This window comes from Meles meles, chromosome 12 (assembly GCF_922984935.1).
Source record: "Meles meles chromosome 12, mMelMel3.1 paternal haplotype, whole genome shotgun sequence".
In the NCBI taxonomy this organism is placed as follows: domain Eukaryota; kingdom Metazoa; phylum Chordata; class Mammalia; order Carnivora; family Mustelidae; genus Meles; species Meles meles.
In genome coordinates, this window is record NC_060077.1 from 94,024,991 (window position 1) to 94,041,437 (window position 16,447).

Genomic DNA, 16,447 nt, shown 5'->3' on the forward strand with positions numbered 1-16,447 from the left:
GTCACAGCTGGCGGTCACAGGCCCTGGGTGGCCAGGCGGAGGCAGGTCCAGCGAGGGCCGGTTGGAAGGCCCCGTGAGGGCGTCTGTGCTCCCTGTAGCAGAGAGGAGCCTGTGCGGCTCGGACAGGGATCCGTGGCCGGTCAGCGAGGTGCTTAGACAGTCAGGGTGTCCTCTGAGTCTTCAGTCCAGAGCAGACACGGCCTTCCCGGAGGGCCGGATTGGGAAGTGCGGCTGTGCCGGTGCTGGGGGCGGTTCCTGTGTCAGTGGCCATGGGAACGGTGAGTGGATCTGAGAAGACCTTGTAGGGCATAATGCACAACATGTCCCCCGCGGGACCGTTAAGGACGGGCAGAGAGGGGCGGAGAGAACCTGGGGTTTGTTCAGAGCAGTGACTTTGACTCTGCAAGCGAGTTAATTGTAAGACGCGCTGCATCCACTTCCCAGAATCAGCCCGGGCCAGATAAATGGTCTTTGGTTCTGTGGCTTATCGGACGTACCCTTGTTTGCTCCGATGACTTCCGATGCTGGCAATGAGATGTGGTGACTGACCGTGTTTCCGTTGTCACAGGGGTCAAGGCGTTCAGCTGCAGCGTGTGCAACGCGTCGTTCACCACCAACGGCAGCCTCACCCGGCACATGGCCACGCACATGAGCATGAAGCCCTACAAGTGCCCGTTCTGCGAGCAGGGCTTCCGCACCGCCACACACTGGAAGAAGCACACGAAGCGGCACCAGGCCGTCCCGTCTGCGGCGGCGGCCACGGGGGAGGCGGACGGAGGAGGTACGGCCCGCCTCGGTGTGACGCTCCGGCACGTTGTAGCAGGTCGTGGTGAAAACTAGCTGCTTTCCCGACCGTGACCGCAGGCCGTGCTCTCGGGAAAGGTGCAGCGGGGACAGAGCAGGGATCCGTCTCGCAGGTCCCGACATCCCCCGCCGGCCGCCGCGGCCGTGCAGACGCGCCTGGAGGCCGACACGATAATTTGCTGACAGGCAGGGACTCGGGCTGCCCGGCTGTCCGTGTGGGTGGTGGTTCCTCCAGTTTTCCCTCCGCTGGCGTCTGTCATGGACGTGGGCTCCGGGGGCTCCGGGGAAGCCCATCGTGCTCTGTTATGTCATTCCCGCTGGGTGGACGTGGGCCTTCCGTCTGGTCTGCCCCGGAGCCGGCGAGGGCCAGCTGTTAGGGAAGGCTGTGGCCCTGCACCGGCCGGGGGGTGCCTGGCAGTGTCTCGTCCGGTTCGGTCCGACACACTGAGACTGCCCCCTCCCCCGGTAAGGGCTGTCCTCCCTTAGACACAGGCGACCTCTCTCTAGCACATCCCACGGGTGAGATGCCAGGATTAGGAACGTGCCGTTGTCTGTGTGGTCCAACAGCCTTTGAGTCCTGTTCCCCCACTGGTGGCCCGTCCCGCCTGAGGTGTGTCCCCAGTGTGAGGCCTGACTGTGTGCACATAGTTGGAGCGTGGACTGAGTTTGTGGACTGAGTGGGACGAGGCAAGGGTGTGGGCGTCAGGCTGGTGCGCTCGCAGCCGTCGGGAGGCTGGCGGCTTGTTGGCCTCTGTCCCGGCCTGTTCACCCCCACGTGCGCTGTGCTCGTCACGGCTGTCTCCTGGGGTGCTCGGCGATGTGGCCCTGTAGCTTCTTCTTACATTTTGGGGAAAATGACTTTAAAACGTGCCTGACCTGTCCGCAGAGGGGGACAGCTTGGGCTCCCCTGCAGAGCGGCGGCTCTCGTGGACCCCCCAGGTGTTGACCTCCTGGGCTGTGTCGGGACAGAGTGCCGCCTGTTCAGCCTCATCCTTCCTCGTGAAGCCTCTAGTCCCCCTTTTGTCACGTGGTGAGTGAAGTGCCGGGAGGAAACGGTAGCTGCCCTCGCAGTGACTCAGAACGCAGGACGCAGCTGCCGCTCCCGGAGCCCCTTGGTGCCGAGAGCCTTCACGAGATGCCGCGGCCTCCGGCACAAGGGCCGCGTCCTTCCCGTCGGCCGAGGGCCCCTCACGTCGTCGCAGCTCTGCCGGCGGCTCGGCGGGGGCTCCGTGGCGGCCTTGCCCTGGGCTGCGCAGGCGGTAGCCCCGTATCTGTTGCAGTGTTTTCCCCTCTGGGGTCACCAGGGAGGAGCCGCTGCGGCCCTGGTGTCACGTCGTAGGGTTGATGTCTGTCACGCGTGTGATGGCGGTGAGCCCGTGTGGCTCGACGCCGTGGGGTTCTGTCCCCGCGTATTGTCCTCCGTCTTACTGCCCTTTGCCCTCCCATGGCCCCACCGCATGGATCGGCTTCCCAGACTTTCTCCCACATTTCATTATCTGTGTCAGTGAGGCCACGTGCCCCACAGCCCCAGATCTTCCCAGATGTGATTCTCTCCTCCGCAGCCCGCCTTCCCCTCTCCCCGCCGGGCCCTCTCTTTCCTTCCCTCCTTCTTTCCCTCCCTCCTGTCGTTCTCCCTTTACCCAACAGAAACCTCCCAGTAGCTCTCATCCCTAGTGTGCTGCTGGCCACTGTCCATTGGCTGCTTAGTGCTCCTGTCAAGGTTTTCTTGCCGTCCATGCTGCTCTGCCTCCACGCCCAGCCGGCTGCTTTTCCTTCTGTTGGGTTTGAGAGCGCCTTCTCCCTGTTCCTAATCGGGGTACGTGCATCCTCACGTCCTGCTGAGAGGACACCTAAATGTCTATATTTTAAGGGTTTTCTTGGTAACTAATTAGGGTTTTTTGTGAATTTACTGCTTCCGTCTTCTGTCTCAGGCTGTTGGTTTCCTTTATGTGATAATTCAGTTTTTGCCCATAGTGGTCAGCGAGTGTCTGTGTTTGTGGGGCTGGGGACCGGTGATTTCGGGGCTCTCTGTTGGGCCACTCCTCTGTCTGGTGCTGTCGTGACAAGGTGACCAAGGTGTCCTGCTCCCTTCTGGGGACGCAGCTTGGTTTCCCCGTGGACGAGTGGAGGGAAGGAGACTCTTCCGTCCTGAGTAGAGCGTCACTGAGTAACCCACTTAAAACCCTACAGACTTGTTTGGTTGCATTTTACTTGTTTTGTGAAAACTTCATTTTTCATTAGGATCGAATCCTTTCCCTATATTTTGTGTAGAAGTGTGTCTGGAGGAGGAGGAGGAGAACTCTGACAGAAGTGCTTCTCGCAAGGCTCGACCCGAGGTCATCACGTTCACGGAGGAGGAGACGGCGCAGTTGGCCAAGATCCGGCCGCAGGAAAGTGCCACCGTCTCGGAGCAGGTCCTGGTGCAGTCGGCGGCCGAGAAGGACCGCATCAGCGAGATGAAGGACCGGCAGGCCGAGCTGGAGGCCGAGCCCAAGTTCGCCAACTGCTGCTCCTACTGCCCCAAGAGCTTCAAGAAGCCCAGCGACCTGGTGAGGTGAGGCAGCCGCGCGGGTCTCGCATCTGCAGACGGTGTCCGCGGGCACCTCCGTCACCTCTGCGAGGCTGGGGTCGTCCGTGTCTGCAGCTCCCGGGGGCCGCGTGTTTCCTGGAGCGCCGGTGCTGGGCCGGCGTTAATTCGGGGGCTTCTGTCCGGGCTCCTTGGGCGTGTGGGTGAGAACGCGGTGCTCTGTGCGTGGCTCGTGGGTGCGTCTGATCAGTCCTGGTGTAAGCAGCACCCCTTTCTCCGCGGTTTCCCCCCCAGTCCCTGAGGGGGCCATCCTCCTCCTGACCTTTGTCACAGGGTCATGGTAGCCTAACCCACATCAGTTCTAGAAGGTGAGGGGGCAGCCCTCTGTGTGCGCTGACAGGGAGAGAGCATCCACGGGACATTTTTCACGCTGTTACGCTCATTCTGCTTAATCAGCAGCATCGTAGTCGAGCCCTTAACTGTGCCTCCGTTAGAAATTCAGCCTGTAAGTACGTGTGCATGCGGGACAAGCAGCACACGTGGGGTTTGGTATGTCTGCGCTCAGGCATCCCTGGGGGTCTCGGATCTTGTGGTTGGGTGGGGGGGGGGCTGCTGTAGGGAGAAGAGAAAGAAAATGAATTATTTATTGAGGACGATGCGGTGCTAAGCTGTCCCCGAGTGCCGGTCCGTGTGGGGAGTGAGGGCACAGACACACTCCGGGTGAACAGGGACGGTGTCATGAGGCAGCCTGTGATTAGGGCCAGTCAGCCCGATAGCAGCAACTAGCGTGAGGTCAAGTCCAGCGGGATGGTGAGGAGCTGGAGCCCTGGACGCTGGGCCGTGGGAGGCACAGCCTGGGGTGAAGAGGTGCGCCGTCGTGCGTCGTCCCGCAGCGCCACACGGGGCTCCGGGTGTTTGCTCTAGGAGGGAGCTGATGGCTGGAGGTGTGGGCATCCAGCGCGGGGAGGAGCACTTGGGATTTCGAGGTGGGTGACGGAGCAGGCTGCTCTCAGGACCCTCCCCGCGGGGGTGGGGAACGGGGGGGTCAGAAGCTGGTGGCAGAGTGGCTCCTGGGTTGGCAGTGCGTGTCTGGTGGGCATAGAAGGTGACGGCAGCCTGCCCTCTGCTCCCCGCGTGGCGTGGGAGGTACGCCAGTGAGGGCGATGGAGGGGTGGGTGAGGCGGGATGAGGGCGAGCCCACAGGGAGCTGGCGGTGTCCCTCTGGCTCCCCCAGACGTGAGGGGTGCCATCGAGGCTGGGGACTTAGACAGAAAAGCCTATAGCGGGGAGAGCGCCGGGCGCCGCTGCGAAGGAGGGGGAGTGCTTTGTAGGTGGGAGGCAGCCGGCAGGAGGGGAGCCAGGAGGGGCGCACACAGGGCAGCTGGTGGGGAGAGCCGGTCACCATGAGGGACGGCTGGGAGTCCCGGGTGAGAGTGTCCCAAGGGCCAGGGCCGCCTGTGTGCAGACGGTGGGGACAAAGCTGTGGGGATCCACGCACCACGTTGGACCCCTGCCCGGAGAGGGGCCTGTGGGCGGTGCCCAGGGTTGCCCGCAGGGACGCAGGGTCAAGGTGAGAAACGGCTCCATCGTCACACATACGGATGTCTGCGCCACGACACGGAGTGCAGGTCGGCCTCGCGGCTGACCGAGCCTCTTGTTCGTCCGCATCTGAACGTTGTGGGGGGCTCAGCCCGTCCCGTTCGCTGCCGGGCGGAGAGCAGAGCAGAGCAGAGCACGGGGGGCCGTCAGTGAGAAACAGCCCTTGCTGCTCCCCGCACAGCCCGGCAGCAGTTTCCTGGTGTGGTTTGGGGAATGTCCACATGTTACGTCAACATTAAGTTCCGACTTTATTTTTTGACTAATTTTTACCATTGGGTCTTAGACGTCTTTGTGAGTACCTGCACTCCCGTTGCTTTCCTGTTAGTGCTGGTGTAGTGTTATGTTTTGGGGGAATGCCAAAATCTATCCTGCAACACCCTGGTATGAGCACTTAGCTCCCCCATGTTCGATTACCACACGAGCACTGCAGAGTCCTGCGCGAGCACTGTACAAGTACCACACGAGCACTGTGCAAGACTACTAGTGGCGCACGAGTACCACATGAGTACCACAGAGCACTCTGCACGCACCGTGTGAGCGCTGCAGAGTCCTGTACGAGCACCGCATGAGCCCTGTGTGAGCACTGCAGAGCACTGCACAGTACTGCACGAGCACTACACGAGTACAGCAGAGTACTCTGCAAATACTGCATGAGCACCGCGTGAGCACCATAGGGTACTATACGAGCGCGGCCCGAGCACCGCACGACCAGTATTCGAGCACTGCAGTGTCCTATATAAGTACCCCATGAGCACCACACGGTACTATATGAGTACTGCGTGAGTACCGCGTGCGCACCACGGAGCACTAAGCGAGCACCGAACCAGCACCGCGCCGAGTGTGCGTCCCTGTGCGCTTGCGTGCGTGAGGGGCTGGTGCTAACAGATGCTGCCAGCTGGCGTCTGGACGGGTCGTGCCTCTTACGCAGATCGGTCTCTGAATGCTCCTGACCAGGCCCTCAGTGCACGGACGGGGGAAATGATACCATCTTAATTTGCCCTTTTAAATGCTGAGTGTGGGCCAAACCCTTCCGCGGGGCTTTCTGCCACGTGTGTTTCTTCTGTAAGCTATGGACTGCCCGTTCTTCCGCTGTGGTCTTTCTCGTCTCCTTACCAACTCAGAAGCACTGTTTGGTTTTTAAAAAAGCCCTGTTTTCAGGGCGCCTGGGTGGCTCAGTGGGTTAAAGCCTCTGCCTTTGGCTCAGGTCATGATCTCGGGGTCCTGGGATCGAGCCCCACATCAGGCTCTCTGCTCCGTGGGGAGCCTGCTTCCCTCTCTCTCTCTGCCTGCCTCTCTGCTTACCTGTGATCTCTGTCTGTCAAATAAATAAATAAAATCTTAAAAAAAAAAAAAGAAAACTCTTAAAAAAAAAAGCCCTGTTTTCTTCAGTCTTGCAGATTTTTTTTTTTGTTTTCTTCTGGATTTGTTTGTGGTGTTTTTGTGTAGAGTGAAGATTAAAGGCTTTGTTTGGCCAAATTATTCAGCCTGTACTAACACGTAATTTTCATTATATGGGTAGTTATGAGGTTGTTTGTAAATGGATGTAAAATTAAAATGAAAAATGCTTCATTGTAAATGCTTTCTAATGGCCAGTGCTTTCTGGCTAGGCACGTTCGGATCCACACTGGAGAGAAGCCGTACAAGTGCGACGAATGCGGGAAGAGCTTTACGGTGAAGTCGACTCTGGACTGCCACGTGAAGACCCACACAGGTAAGGACGGCGCCTGGGTCACACGTGGGGGCCCTACGGTGGCGTTTTTGATTTGTTCCTAGGTATCTTGCCCACAGAAGTACTTTCGGGATCATAGAAAACTTAAAAATCCTGAACCACGAAGAAACAGAGAACGAGCACTTTTGATTCCTGACTTGGGGAGTGACCCCGGTGACAGAGGAGAACGAGCTTGGTCTCAGACGCCAGCTTGTGCGCTGTCTTGTACTCGAGTCAGACTCAAACCCCTTGTTAAGAAAATTGCATCTTAGTCTCATTTAGGCCAAAGAGATTTGGCTTGTTGAGGTTTTACAAGATCTGGGGATTTAGCAAATGCAAATCTTATTACAGTTCACAGGTAACTTTTTTTTATGTGAGCAGAAATGTCATAAAGGAAAAACATTAATGTCCAGTTTTCAATGGCCGTTTTTTTCCCTTCATCTCATTTGAGGAACTAAAGGTGAATTAATTGTCCTGATGAAAGCCTGTCGAAAGCCTGTTGCTTCTTGTGCACAGGGCATCCCTGTGGTTGGGGGGCAGGCTCTGCACCTTGGGGGTTGGAGCTCTGTGTCCCCTCCTGAGCCACTCCGCTGAGCCTTAAGTTATCGCCTAGAAAGTGGCACGTGGTGAACTCTTGGGAAATGGTAGAGGATTATGGCTCTCAAACTAATTTACATTCTTAATTTTTGGTTACCCATAGAACTGGCCAAAAATGTACATAAGAAATTCCACACATTTGCGTAAAGCCCCGTGATTCTTTCCTGATAGGTCACTATTTGGAATTAAGTAGATACGCGAACATAGCGTGTCCCTCCTGCAGACAGCGTTTCTGTCACTTAGGTGGGCGCTGTGTGTCTGTCTCTCTTGAGTGATGCTGCGTTGCCGAGGACCAGTAGGGGTCCGTTCGGCATCCCAGGTCTGGGGGGCCCAGTCGCTCGCACGGCCTGTGCCAGCACTGTTCGGGATGACTCGCACACACGGGACATGCGTGGGGACGGCTCCCACGCATAAGCCACAGGAAGAAAAGTCTCTGTGAGGAACGCCTTTCAGGCCTTCCCCTCCACGCTGGGCTCCTCGGGTGACCTTTGGGGCCTGTGAGCAGGGTTAGGGCAGCAGGCCCCCCTCCGGGGTGAGTCCCGGTGTGCCCGCCCTGGTCAGTGAAAGTTAGTGCTGGTTTCCGGGAGCCATACAGGGAAGCAGAGAACCAGGATGCTTCCATCCTCTCAGAGCCTCTCCGGAGCAGAGTAGGTGGCGGACGGGGCACTCAGGTCCACGTCCATGGCCTTTGTCACGCCCTGGGCGCGTGAAGAGTGTGGGAGTCTCGGGGCTGAGTGTGTGTGCCAGCCCGTGGCTCCGGGCCATGTCCACCCGTGTGGGTGTGAGGGGTGCTGAGACACGGCCGTGGCCGTTGTGCACGAGGGGCGGGTGAGAGCGCGGCAGGGCGGGCTGCTGCTGAGGCTCCGGGCGGGCGGCGGCCCTGTGCCGCGGGTGTCCGAGCACGTGACCGCGCAGGACTCGCAGTGTGGGCTGCGGGCTCCCTTTGGCGTCTCTGCGGAGCTCTCTGTCCCTTGCAGGGCGTCCTGTGGGAGCACGGGGCTCGCCCTCAAGCCCACGGGCCCCCGGGGTCGGCGCTCCGGGGGCCCGTGGGTGCGGCGCCGCCAGCCCCCCGACCCCCGGCCGGCCTTCCCGCAGGTCAGAAGCTGTTCAGCTGCCACGTGTGCAGCAACGCCTTCTCGACGAAGGGCAGCCTGAAGGTGCACATGCGCCTGCACACGGGGGCCAAGCCTTTCCAGTGTCCGCACTGCGAGCTGCGCTTCCGCACCTCGGGCCGCAGGAAGACGCACATGCAGTTCCACGACAAGCCCGACCCGAAGAAAGCCCGCAAGCCGGCGGCCCGGAGCGCGTCCGAAGGCCTGCAGCCCGTGAACCTGCTCAGTCCCGCGGCCGCCGACCCGAACGTGTTCCTCATGAACAACTCGGTGCTCACGGGGCAGTTGGAGCAGAGCGTGCTGCAGCAGGGGCTCGTGGGCCAGGCTGTGCTTCCCGCCTCCGTGTCAGGTGAGCCCGCGGCGCGCGGGGGCCGGGCTCAGGGGACCCTGCTGGGGGCAGGGCGACGTGTCTCCTCCTCGAGAGCTCCCGGTACGGGGCAGCTGGGAAGACCGCAGCGTCGTCTTCCGATAAGTGACTTTTCCATTTCCTCCTTTTCCTTTCACGACATCGGCTTTGGAACGCCTCGGCGGTTGTTCTAGCCTTTTCTTACTGGGTTTAAATGTGTGTTTTTGTCGCCGTCCCCCCAGACGTCACAGTGAGATGCCACCGCTACCCCCTCTAGAGCAGCGTACCTAACACAGGACACTTCTCTTACTGATCTTGGGTCACCTAGTGCTCGAAAAGTGTGACCTTGTAGCCATTTAGGGATCTCGTGGATTTACATAGAGTGGCTGTTTCTAGCTCTCAGACGTGCCCTGGGGCTTTCTTTCCCTCTAGGTGACCTGGGGAGTGACTAAAGCCTGAAAAAACATGATTATTACTTACTGTTACAAATCCTGGGCTAATTAATCAGTGTCATGTCTTTGAGCCTTGTCTCTGGGTGTTAAGTTGGGTAATACTATTATCAGTTCAGAGGGTTTGGTTTGTGTTGAATTAGCTGAGGTGGGTGTGTGGTGTGGAGGAAAGAGCGGTGCGCGTAGACCGGGTCACGGCAACGGGTGGGTAGGACTTAGGTGTACAAAGAGGCCCAAATGCAGGTGAGCTGCTCTCCTGTCAGGAGCTCATCCTCGTCCTGTCCCCTCAGCCGGTGGTGACTGGACGGTGTCCCTGACGGACGGGAGCCTGACCACCCTGGAGGGCGTGCAGTTACAGCTGGCCGCCAGCTTGGTCGGCCCCAATGTGCAGATCTCGGGCATCGACGCCTCCAGCATTAACAACATCACGCTCCAGGTAGGCGCACGCCGTGGTGCCTGGGGCTTCGTGGGTCAGAGCCCCACGTGAGCGCGAACATGCCGTGATGAGGATCTCGGTTGCTTTGCAGATCGACCCGAGTATTTTGCAGCAAACGCTACAGCAGGGCAGTCTGCTCACCCAGCAGCTGCCTGGAGAGCCCGGCCTGGCCTCCCAGAACGGCTCTCTCCAGACCCAGGATAGCACGGTCCCAGCTAGCGTCGTCATCCAGCCCATCCCCGGCCTGTCCTTACAGCCCACCGTGACGTCGGCCAGTCTGACCATCGGCCCGCTGTCGGAGCAGGACCCCGTGATGACCACCAGCAGCGGTGGTAAGTGAGCGCCATGGGTAGTTGGGACAGCGCTGCCCCTCCCGTCGCTGGAAGGCTCCGCACACATCCGACGTCCCAAGCTTACGTAAGCTTCCCCGGCGATAGGCGGTGTGTGTTCCCCGCTGCGTGCATAGATCGCTGCCTGCTCCTGCTCCCGTGCTCCTGCTGGCTTTCGGTTTCCCCACAAGCTTCTCTCACCTGTCTCTGTACGAGGGAGTCAGAGATGACCGATGTTTTCTTTTGAATCTTCTTTTGAAGTAACAGTTTCACTAATTATTTTTAATATAAAGAAGGAGAAAATTACTCTATTTTAAAGTCCGGCCTTATTTTGTTTTGTGATGATGACCAGGGACTCAAGACCTCTCTCAGGTGATGACATCGCAAGGCCTGGTGTCCAGCTCCAGCGGCCCCCACGAGATCACGCTGACCATTAACAACTCTAGTCTGAGCCAGGTCTTGGCGCAGGCTGCCGGGCCCGCCGCTGCGTCGTCCTCGGGGTCTCCCCAGGAGATCACCCTGACCATCTCTGGTTAGTTCCTTCCCGTTTTAAACCTCCGCTCCCTGCGGTTTGAGCATCCCGTGTTCGTGTGTGTGTGTGTGTGTGTGTGTGTGTGTGTGTGTGTGCGCACGTACCCCTGTGTACGTATATGTGTAGATTTCTTGTTTGCAAAACTGAGTTTGGCATAAAGCCAGCGCTCGGCAAGTTTTTGTAATAAATGTGGGAAAGACATCCAGGTTTAGGGAAAGAGTGTCACAGTTCAAACCGAATACAGAAACTAACAACGAGAGCTCCTTCCGTCCTTCCGGCTCGAGTCTGTTGTCCCGTCACACTGACTCGGTCCACGGACGGCAGACGGCGCCGCTTCTTGGGACTGGGGTGACGTGTGTGTGGGCACATGGTCGCGGCTTACCCTCCTCGGGATTCTGCAGGATTGTGTGGGACAGTGCTGAGTGTGCAGCGGCACCGAGAAGCGTGTGAACAGGTAGAAATACCGTCTGGGAGAGCTTGAACTCGGCACACCAGTCCTGTGTGTCAGCCACCAAGCGAAGGCGTCCTCGTGCCAGGGCGGCCATGGTCGCGATCGCATTGTCCTCGGCGTCATGAGCTCCCTCCGCACGTTCTCGTCTCGCTCAGCCCGCCACGAGTTTTGTCCGTGTGCTTCGCCCCTGTGGCCCTTAGCTGTTTGGTGACGTTAGCAACAATCCGTGTGACCCTTCTACGTGCCAGGCAGTCTGCTAGCGTTGTACAAATATGAAGGCACTTAAAACTAATTTCTTCAGCCTTCTAGCAATCTTTTATGGGGTGGTCGTTAAAGATAAGGACAACATTTTGCTAAGAGGCAGAACACAGTCCCCGGAGAAGACGGCGTGATGGCAGACGTGGGAACATTTTACCTTAAGACATGGGGAGTAACGGTGGGCGGAACGCCAGGCCGACGCGGCCAGGGCAGCCCCTAGGCCAACGGACTCATGCTTCAGGGAGATTGCTGCGAAACGCGGGAGTGCGATAGAAAGTGAAGTTACTCAGAAGGAAACCAAAAGCTTTCTTTTTTAGGGAGTGTGTTTGTTTCTTCTACTGTATATGACAAACTCGAACCTGTCCTTGGATGGAGTTTGGTTTTGAGTGGCACGGAGTGATTTTGGATGCCGTCAGGCAGCAGACATTAACTTCCAGTTTTGTATGGTTCAGTCACCGTCCTGCTTTCATCGTATACATCTGAATTTTAATAGTTTTTTTTTATTTTTAAGGAAGCTGTTTTGAGCAAACCAGCGTTCCTGGCGTGCTCTCCGTGTGTGGGCACCGCACTCGTCCCGTGCAGAAGGCCGAGCGCAGGCTTCTTGCTGACGGGACAGCTCACACTGTGTGCCGTGGCTTCTGGACTGTGCGGCTCTTTCTCCTGCGCTTTCCTGTTACTGATCGTGTAGTTACGTTGTTGCTTATTAGTATTTTCAAAACAGTAAGGAGACGAACTTAACTAATTAAAAAAAAATTGCCGCAAAGGCTTATCCTGGGAGAAATCTTTAAATCAGTTGATGGCCTGAGCTTCGCCCAGACCTTGGGCTAGAGACTTCTTGTCCTCCGTCCTCGTCACTGAGCTCCTGAGAGTGGGTGACTCACATGTCAGCGCCTCCGTCCCTCCCTCGTGCTGAAAAGACTGCGGGGAAACATCGAGCTTGTGGTCACCTGTCGAGAGTGTCTAGGTAGGATTTTCAGTGACTCTGTAAGAGGTTCTCTCCACTGGCATGCGCAATCACACGGGCTTGTCCGTGCCATGAAGCGGTTATCACTTCAGCCGAGCTCTGTGGCTTTCAGCAGTTCAGAGGTCATACGAGAAAGCAGTTGAACCTCTGGTAAAAGGCACGACTAGGGCTCAGACTCCTCTGTCTGTACCAAAGCCCTCTTCTCTGGCGTCTCAGGCAGTTTCCGCAGAGAATCAGAAAAGTGATAAGCGATACCCACGCCCTCTGTCCCTGCAGCCAGGCCTCCGGAAGACGCTCCGCTGTGTTTCCTCCGGCTCGCCCAGGCCCGGCATGCCCGGCTTCTTTCTCGTTTCTGTTCCTGCAGAGCGGGCTGGGGACGCCGCGGATGGCGTGGCCAAGTGCTGTGCCCCGCGTCCTCTGGTGCGTTTCCCTCCAGTCTCGCAGAGTCGTCTTGCTTACGCCTAACTTGACGGCAGTAACTTGTTTGTGTCCCGTCTTCCCAGAGCACACGTCACGGACGTGTGGGTTTCACGGACACGTCAGCGGGTCTTCTAGCTCTTGCGGGTGCGTGCCGCAGGCTGGTCCCCGCGTGCGAGCACTCGGGCTGCGGGAACTGGCGTGCGCAGGCTTGGAAGCCAAGGCCAGTGCCCCTGGAGGGCGTGCACCCCAGGCACGCGTGAGCCCTGAGTGCCGCAGTGCAGGGAACCCTCACCCAGGAGCCGCGGCATCGCTGCCTCCCCAAGCCCGGCCTGGATTTCTGACCCGCGATGTTTCCGTTGCATCTGTGGTCTCTGATTCATGGCCAGCGTGGGTGGTGGTCATGGGCTCCGTCCAGCTGTCCCGGCCCACTTCCCTGGAGAGCGTACCAGCCGGCATCGCTGGAATCCCGCGTCTTCTGGAAGCTCAGCTTGACCTCTTTTTTTTTTTTTTTAAGGTTTTATTTATTTATTTGACAGACAGAGATCACAAGTAGGCAGAGAGGCAGACAGAGAAAGAGGAGGAAGCAGGCTCCCCGCCGAGCAGAGAGCCCGATGCAGGGCTCTATCCCAGGACCCTGAGATCATGACCTGAGCCGATGGCAGAGGCTTTAACCCACTGAGCCACCCAGGCGCCCCAGACATGCGTCTTCTAAGAGAGACAGTCGAGCGGTAACTCTCGGTGCAGGAAAGTTAGATCGGAGCCAAGCGAAGGTGCCTGAGGCTGGTGTCATCTGGAGTTCTCTCCGGGCATGCGATGTGGTTGAGGCTCTCTGCCTCTGGGACAGCTCTGGCCCTCCACATCCACGACAGGATGGGACACACGTGGTTTGCCTAGGACGTGGTCACACTCGGTGTGAGTGCCCTTCCAGAGGCAGAAGGCATTACCAACAGAGGCTAGAAGTTTAGTACAGCTTTTTAAGGGATTTATCTCAAGTGGGTATTATCTTTTTGTTTTTACTTTTGTCCACTATTAATACAGTTTTAATGAATAAGTTGAGTTATGCTCTCAGTGAAGAAAAGCCACAATTCTTTTTTTCCTTCTTTTGTAAGTTTATTTTAGCGTTTGTTTCTTCTAGATTTAAGTATGATCAGTTACTTACTTCCCAGCAGCTCAGAAGTCTTAACACTTCCCATTCGTGGGTACATTTTATAATTAAGGGGGACATTCTCCCCACTTTCTCCTTGGGGATGAATGGCCAGACAAGGTGTCTCCTGCCCACGCAGCCCCTCCACAGCAAACACACACGCCTTTCTTACCACGTTTTTATCGCAAGAAGAAACTGATCTCACATCCTTTAAACTAATTATGAAACTTTCCAAAATTATCACTAAGATTTCCTCAGAAGCTACGAAAACGTGTCCCAACAAAGATTTAAGACGGTGTTGGGTTTGATGACCGTGAGGGATTTACTGATCCTCTAGAGATGACTTTGTTTGAGGGAGAACCAGGAACTGAAGGGAGACTTCGACTTCTGGGATGTGCCCTGGAGGCCTCGTGCTTTCCGAGCGGCCTGAAGGTGAGTCTACACTCTGCGCCCCGTCCACACCAGTTTCCAGGCTGAGAGGATTTAGTTTGAATGAAAACTGCTTTGTAGTGCTTTCAATGAATCCTTTTCTATATAATTAAGAGCAATATATTGCAGAAATGTAATTATAGCTTTGAGTTAGTTATTCCAGTGCATGCTTAAGAAAAGTTTATTTTTTCCTACTCATATCACCTGTTTTTGGACAATTTGGTTCTGCTTGAAGTTCTGCTTGAACTGACCCCATCCTCTTGGTGGAAAATGTCTTGACGGCGGAACCGAGCTGGACCCTCATTCTCACGGTGTTGGCGTGGAGCTGCGAACCCAGCACTGGCTGAGGCTCGGGTCCCCTCGGACCTCTGTGTCGGGACTCACTTCTGCTCACGACACGCAGGCTGGCCTTCTCTTTGGGTTTTCTGTGCCGCACAGTCCTGGACCCCCCCCACCCTCGCCCCGCGGCGCATTAACGATCATCAGCGTCGGAGGCCGCTGCTGGCAGCGGAGAGCAGACATTCCCCTATTTTGGGGCTCGGGTGAGGTGTGAATTCTCGGTCGTGTGTGTCCCCGCGAGCCCCATTAGCATTTGGTTTTGCTCTTTGTGGGGACACTTCCGGGGAGCCTTTCAGCACGTGCTTCCCTCGACCGGGCGCTTGGACGGCCCAAGCCCAGGCTTCGCCCTAGCGATCGGGAGTGAACCCCAGTTCACGTCACCGGCCGCCGCCATGTTCTCGGGGTCTGCTTTCCCCCCGTCTGGTGTCGCAGCCACAGGCACGCGCCGGACCGCGAGGAGAGCCCGCGGCTGAGCCGGTGCTGGAGCTCGCACCTCCACGACCCACACTCCGGCCCGGGCGCGTCCCCGCCATCCGCACAGGTGCTCGGCAGGGGGTGGACGAGCTGGTGTCCGGAGCCCTGAGGGCGGCTAAGGGCAGAGACTCAGCCTCCTAATGGTTGTACTGCTTTGGACGCTTCCAGGTCTGTGCAGCACAGTGTGGGACCCCCAGAGTGTGGATCTGTGGAGGCCTCGTGTTTGCAGGACGCCAGCTACGAATGCGTAACCCGGCTCCCCATGGGCCCCTGACCGCTCGGGACTGTTGCGACCTGCCGCCCGGTGCAGGAGCCCAGGCGTCTCTTCCTGTTGTTTGTGACCCGATGAGGAGACAGTGTTTCCACCTTTTCTTAGTCACTGCCTCGGTGTCTGCGGCCCCGGCCCAGGGCCTGGCGCAGTGGGAGCTGAAGGTCACGTGTGGTAGATGAAGGCGGGCGGCTGGTGAGAAGTGTGTGTGCACGCGTGTGTACATGTGTGTGCATGTGTGTCATGCTGACAAGGAGAACCCCAGAACTCGTTTTCCGTTGGCGCCCGCCACAGGCCCTCGAGAGTCACGTGCTCAGCCCATCTCACCGGCCAGCCGAGTGCATGAGTTTCTGTTCTGTACGAGAAAAGGCCCGAGTCTGTCCCGGATATCTTCCTTTCTCTTACCGTTGGTACAAGGGGAGAATTAAGAAATCTCCTTGTCTTTTCCAATGGACAGTAAGACGTCATGCAGGGCAAATTGTCATTTAAAGGGGCGCACGCGGCGTGTCGCAGCCCAAGCAGCCGCACGGGAGGCTGAAGGGGGCTCTGCAGGCGTGGTCACGCCGGAAGCCGTGCTGCCGATCGATGCCCGGTGGGACCCTGTGGTCCTGTCCTCAGGCTCCTCTCTGGGCCAAGGCGGGGACAGTGTCCCGGAAATTCTTGGCCGTTTCCTTCTGCCTTAGCAGCAGGGACTCGGATTGTAGGGTCGTATTTTTGCTCTTTTCTGTGTTTTCCTTGATGTTATACTTAAGCAGAGTGTATTTACGCACAAAGATGTTTAGAAACCGGAGAAGTCTGGCCATAAAATTGCAGCGAGAGATTCTAGGACTGTCTCGGCGTCATTTCAGAAGCTCAGGTGATGTAACTGCTGCTTCTGACAGATGACCTCACTCCCGTGTCGGTCGGACTCGGCCGGCTGCGCCGCTGATGTGCTCGCTCCTCTTTCGTAGAGCTGAACACCACCCCTGGGAGCCTTCCTTCGACAACACCCATGTCTCCATCGGCCATGTCTGCTCAGAACCTGGTCATGGCGTCGTCAGGAGTGGGAGGAGACGCCAGTGTCACGCTGACCCTGGCCGACACTCAGGGCCTGCTCTCCGGAGGGCTGGACACGGTCACGCTCAACATCGCCTCTCAGGTAGGGGCTGCCCTTCCCTTTGTGGGCGGCCGTGGCATCCTTTAATTTCTTCTTTCCTAACTGTAAGTGGTGAACATTGTTTCCCAAGTTGAAGTGTTTTTTTTCTGATTAAAATACAACGAA

General features: G+C 57.5%; 1 protein-coding gene across 8 annotated transcripts in view; it reads left to right on the forward strand.

Moving 5' to 3' along the window:
- ZNF236 (zinc finger protein 236) overlaps positions 1 to 16,447 on the forward strand; it is a 102,966-nt gene that overhangs the window by 68,367 nt on the left and 18,152 nt on the right. For all 8 annotated transcript variants that reach the window (XR_006821040.1, XM_046024914.1, XM_046024920.1 and 5 more), the window contains 8 exons: positions 569 to 781; positions 3,076 to 3,358; positions 6,538 to 6,641; positions 8,331 to 8,696; positions 9,433 to 9,578; positions 9,670 to 9,910; positions 10,260 to 10,439; positions 16,137 to 16,324. Coding sequence is in view for 7 of the 8 variants with exons in the window: in XM_046024914.1 (XP_045880870.1) it covers positions 569 to 781; positions 3,076 to 3,358; positions 6,538 to 6,641; positions 8,331 to 8,696; positions 9,433 to 9,578; positions 9,670 to 9,910; positions 10,260 to 10,439; positions 16,137 to 16,324 (1,721 nt within the window). In the remaining variant the exon portion in view is untranslated. The remainder of the gene's footprint in view (positions 1 to 568; positions 782 to 3,075; positions 3,359 to 6,537; positions 6,642 to 8,330; positions 8,697 to 9,432; positions 9,579 to 9,669; positions 9,911 to 10,259; positions 10,440 to 16,136; positions 16,325 to 16,447) is intronic.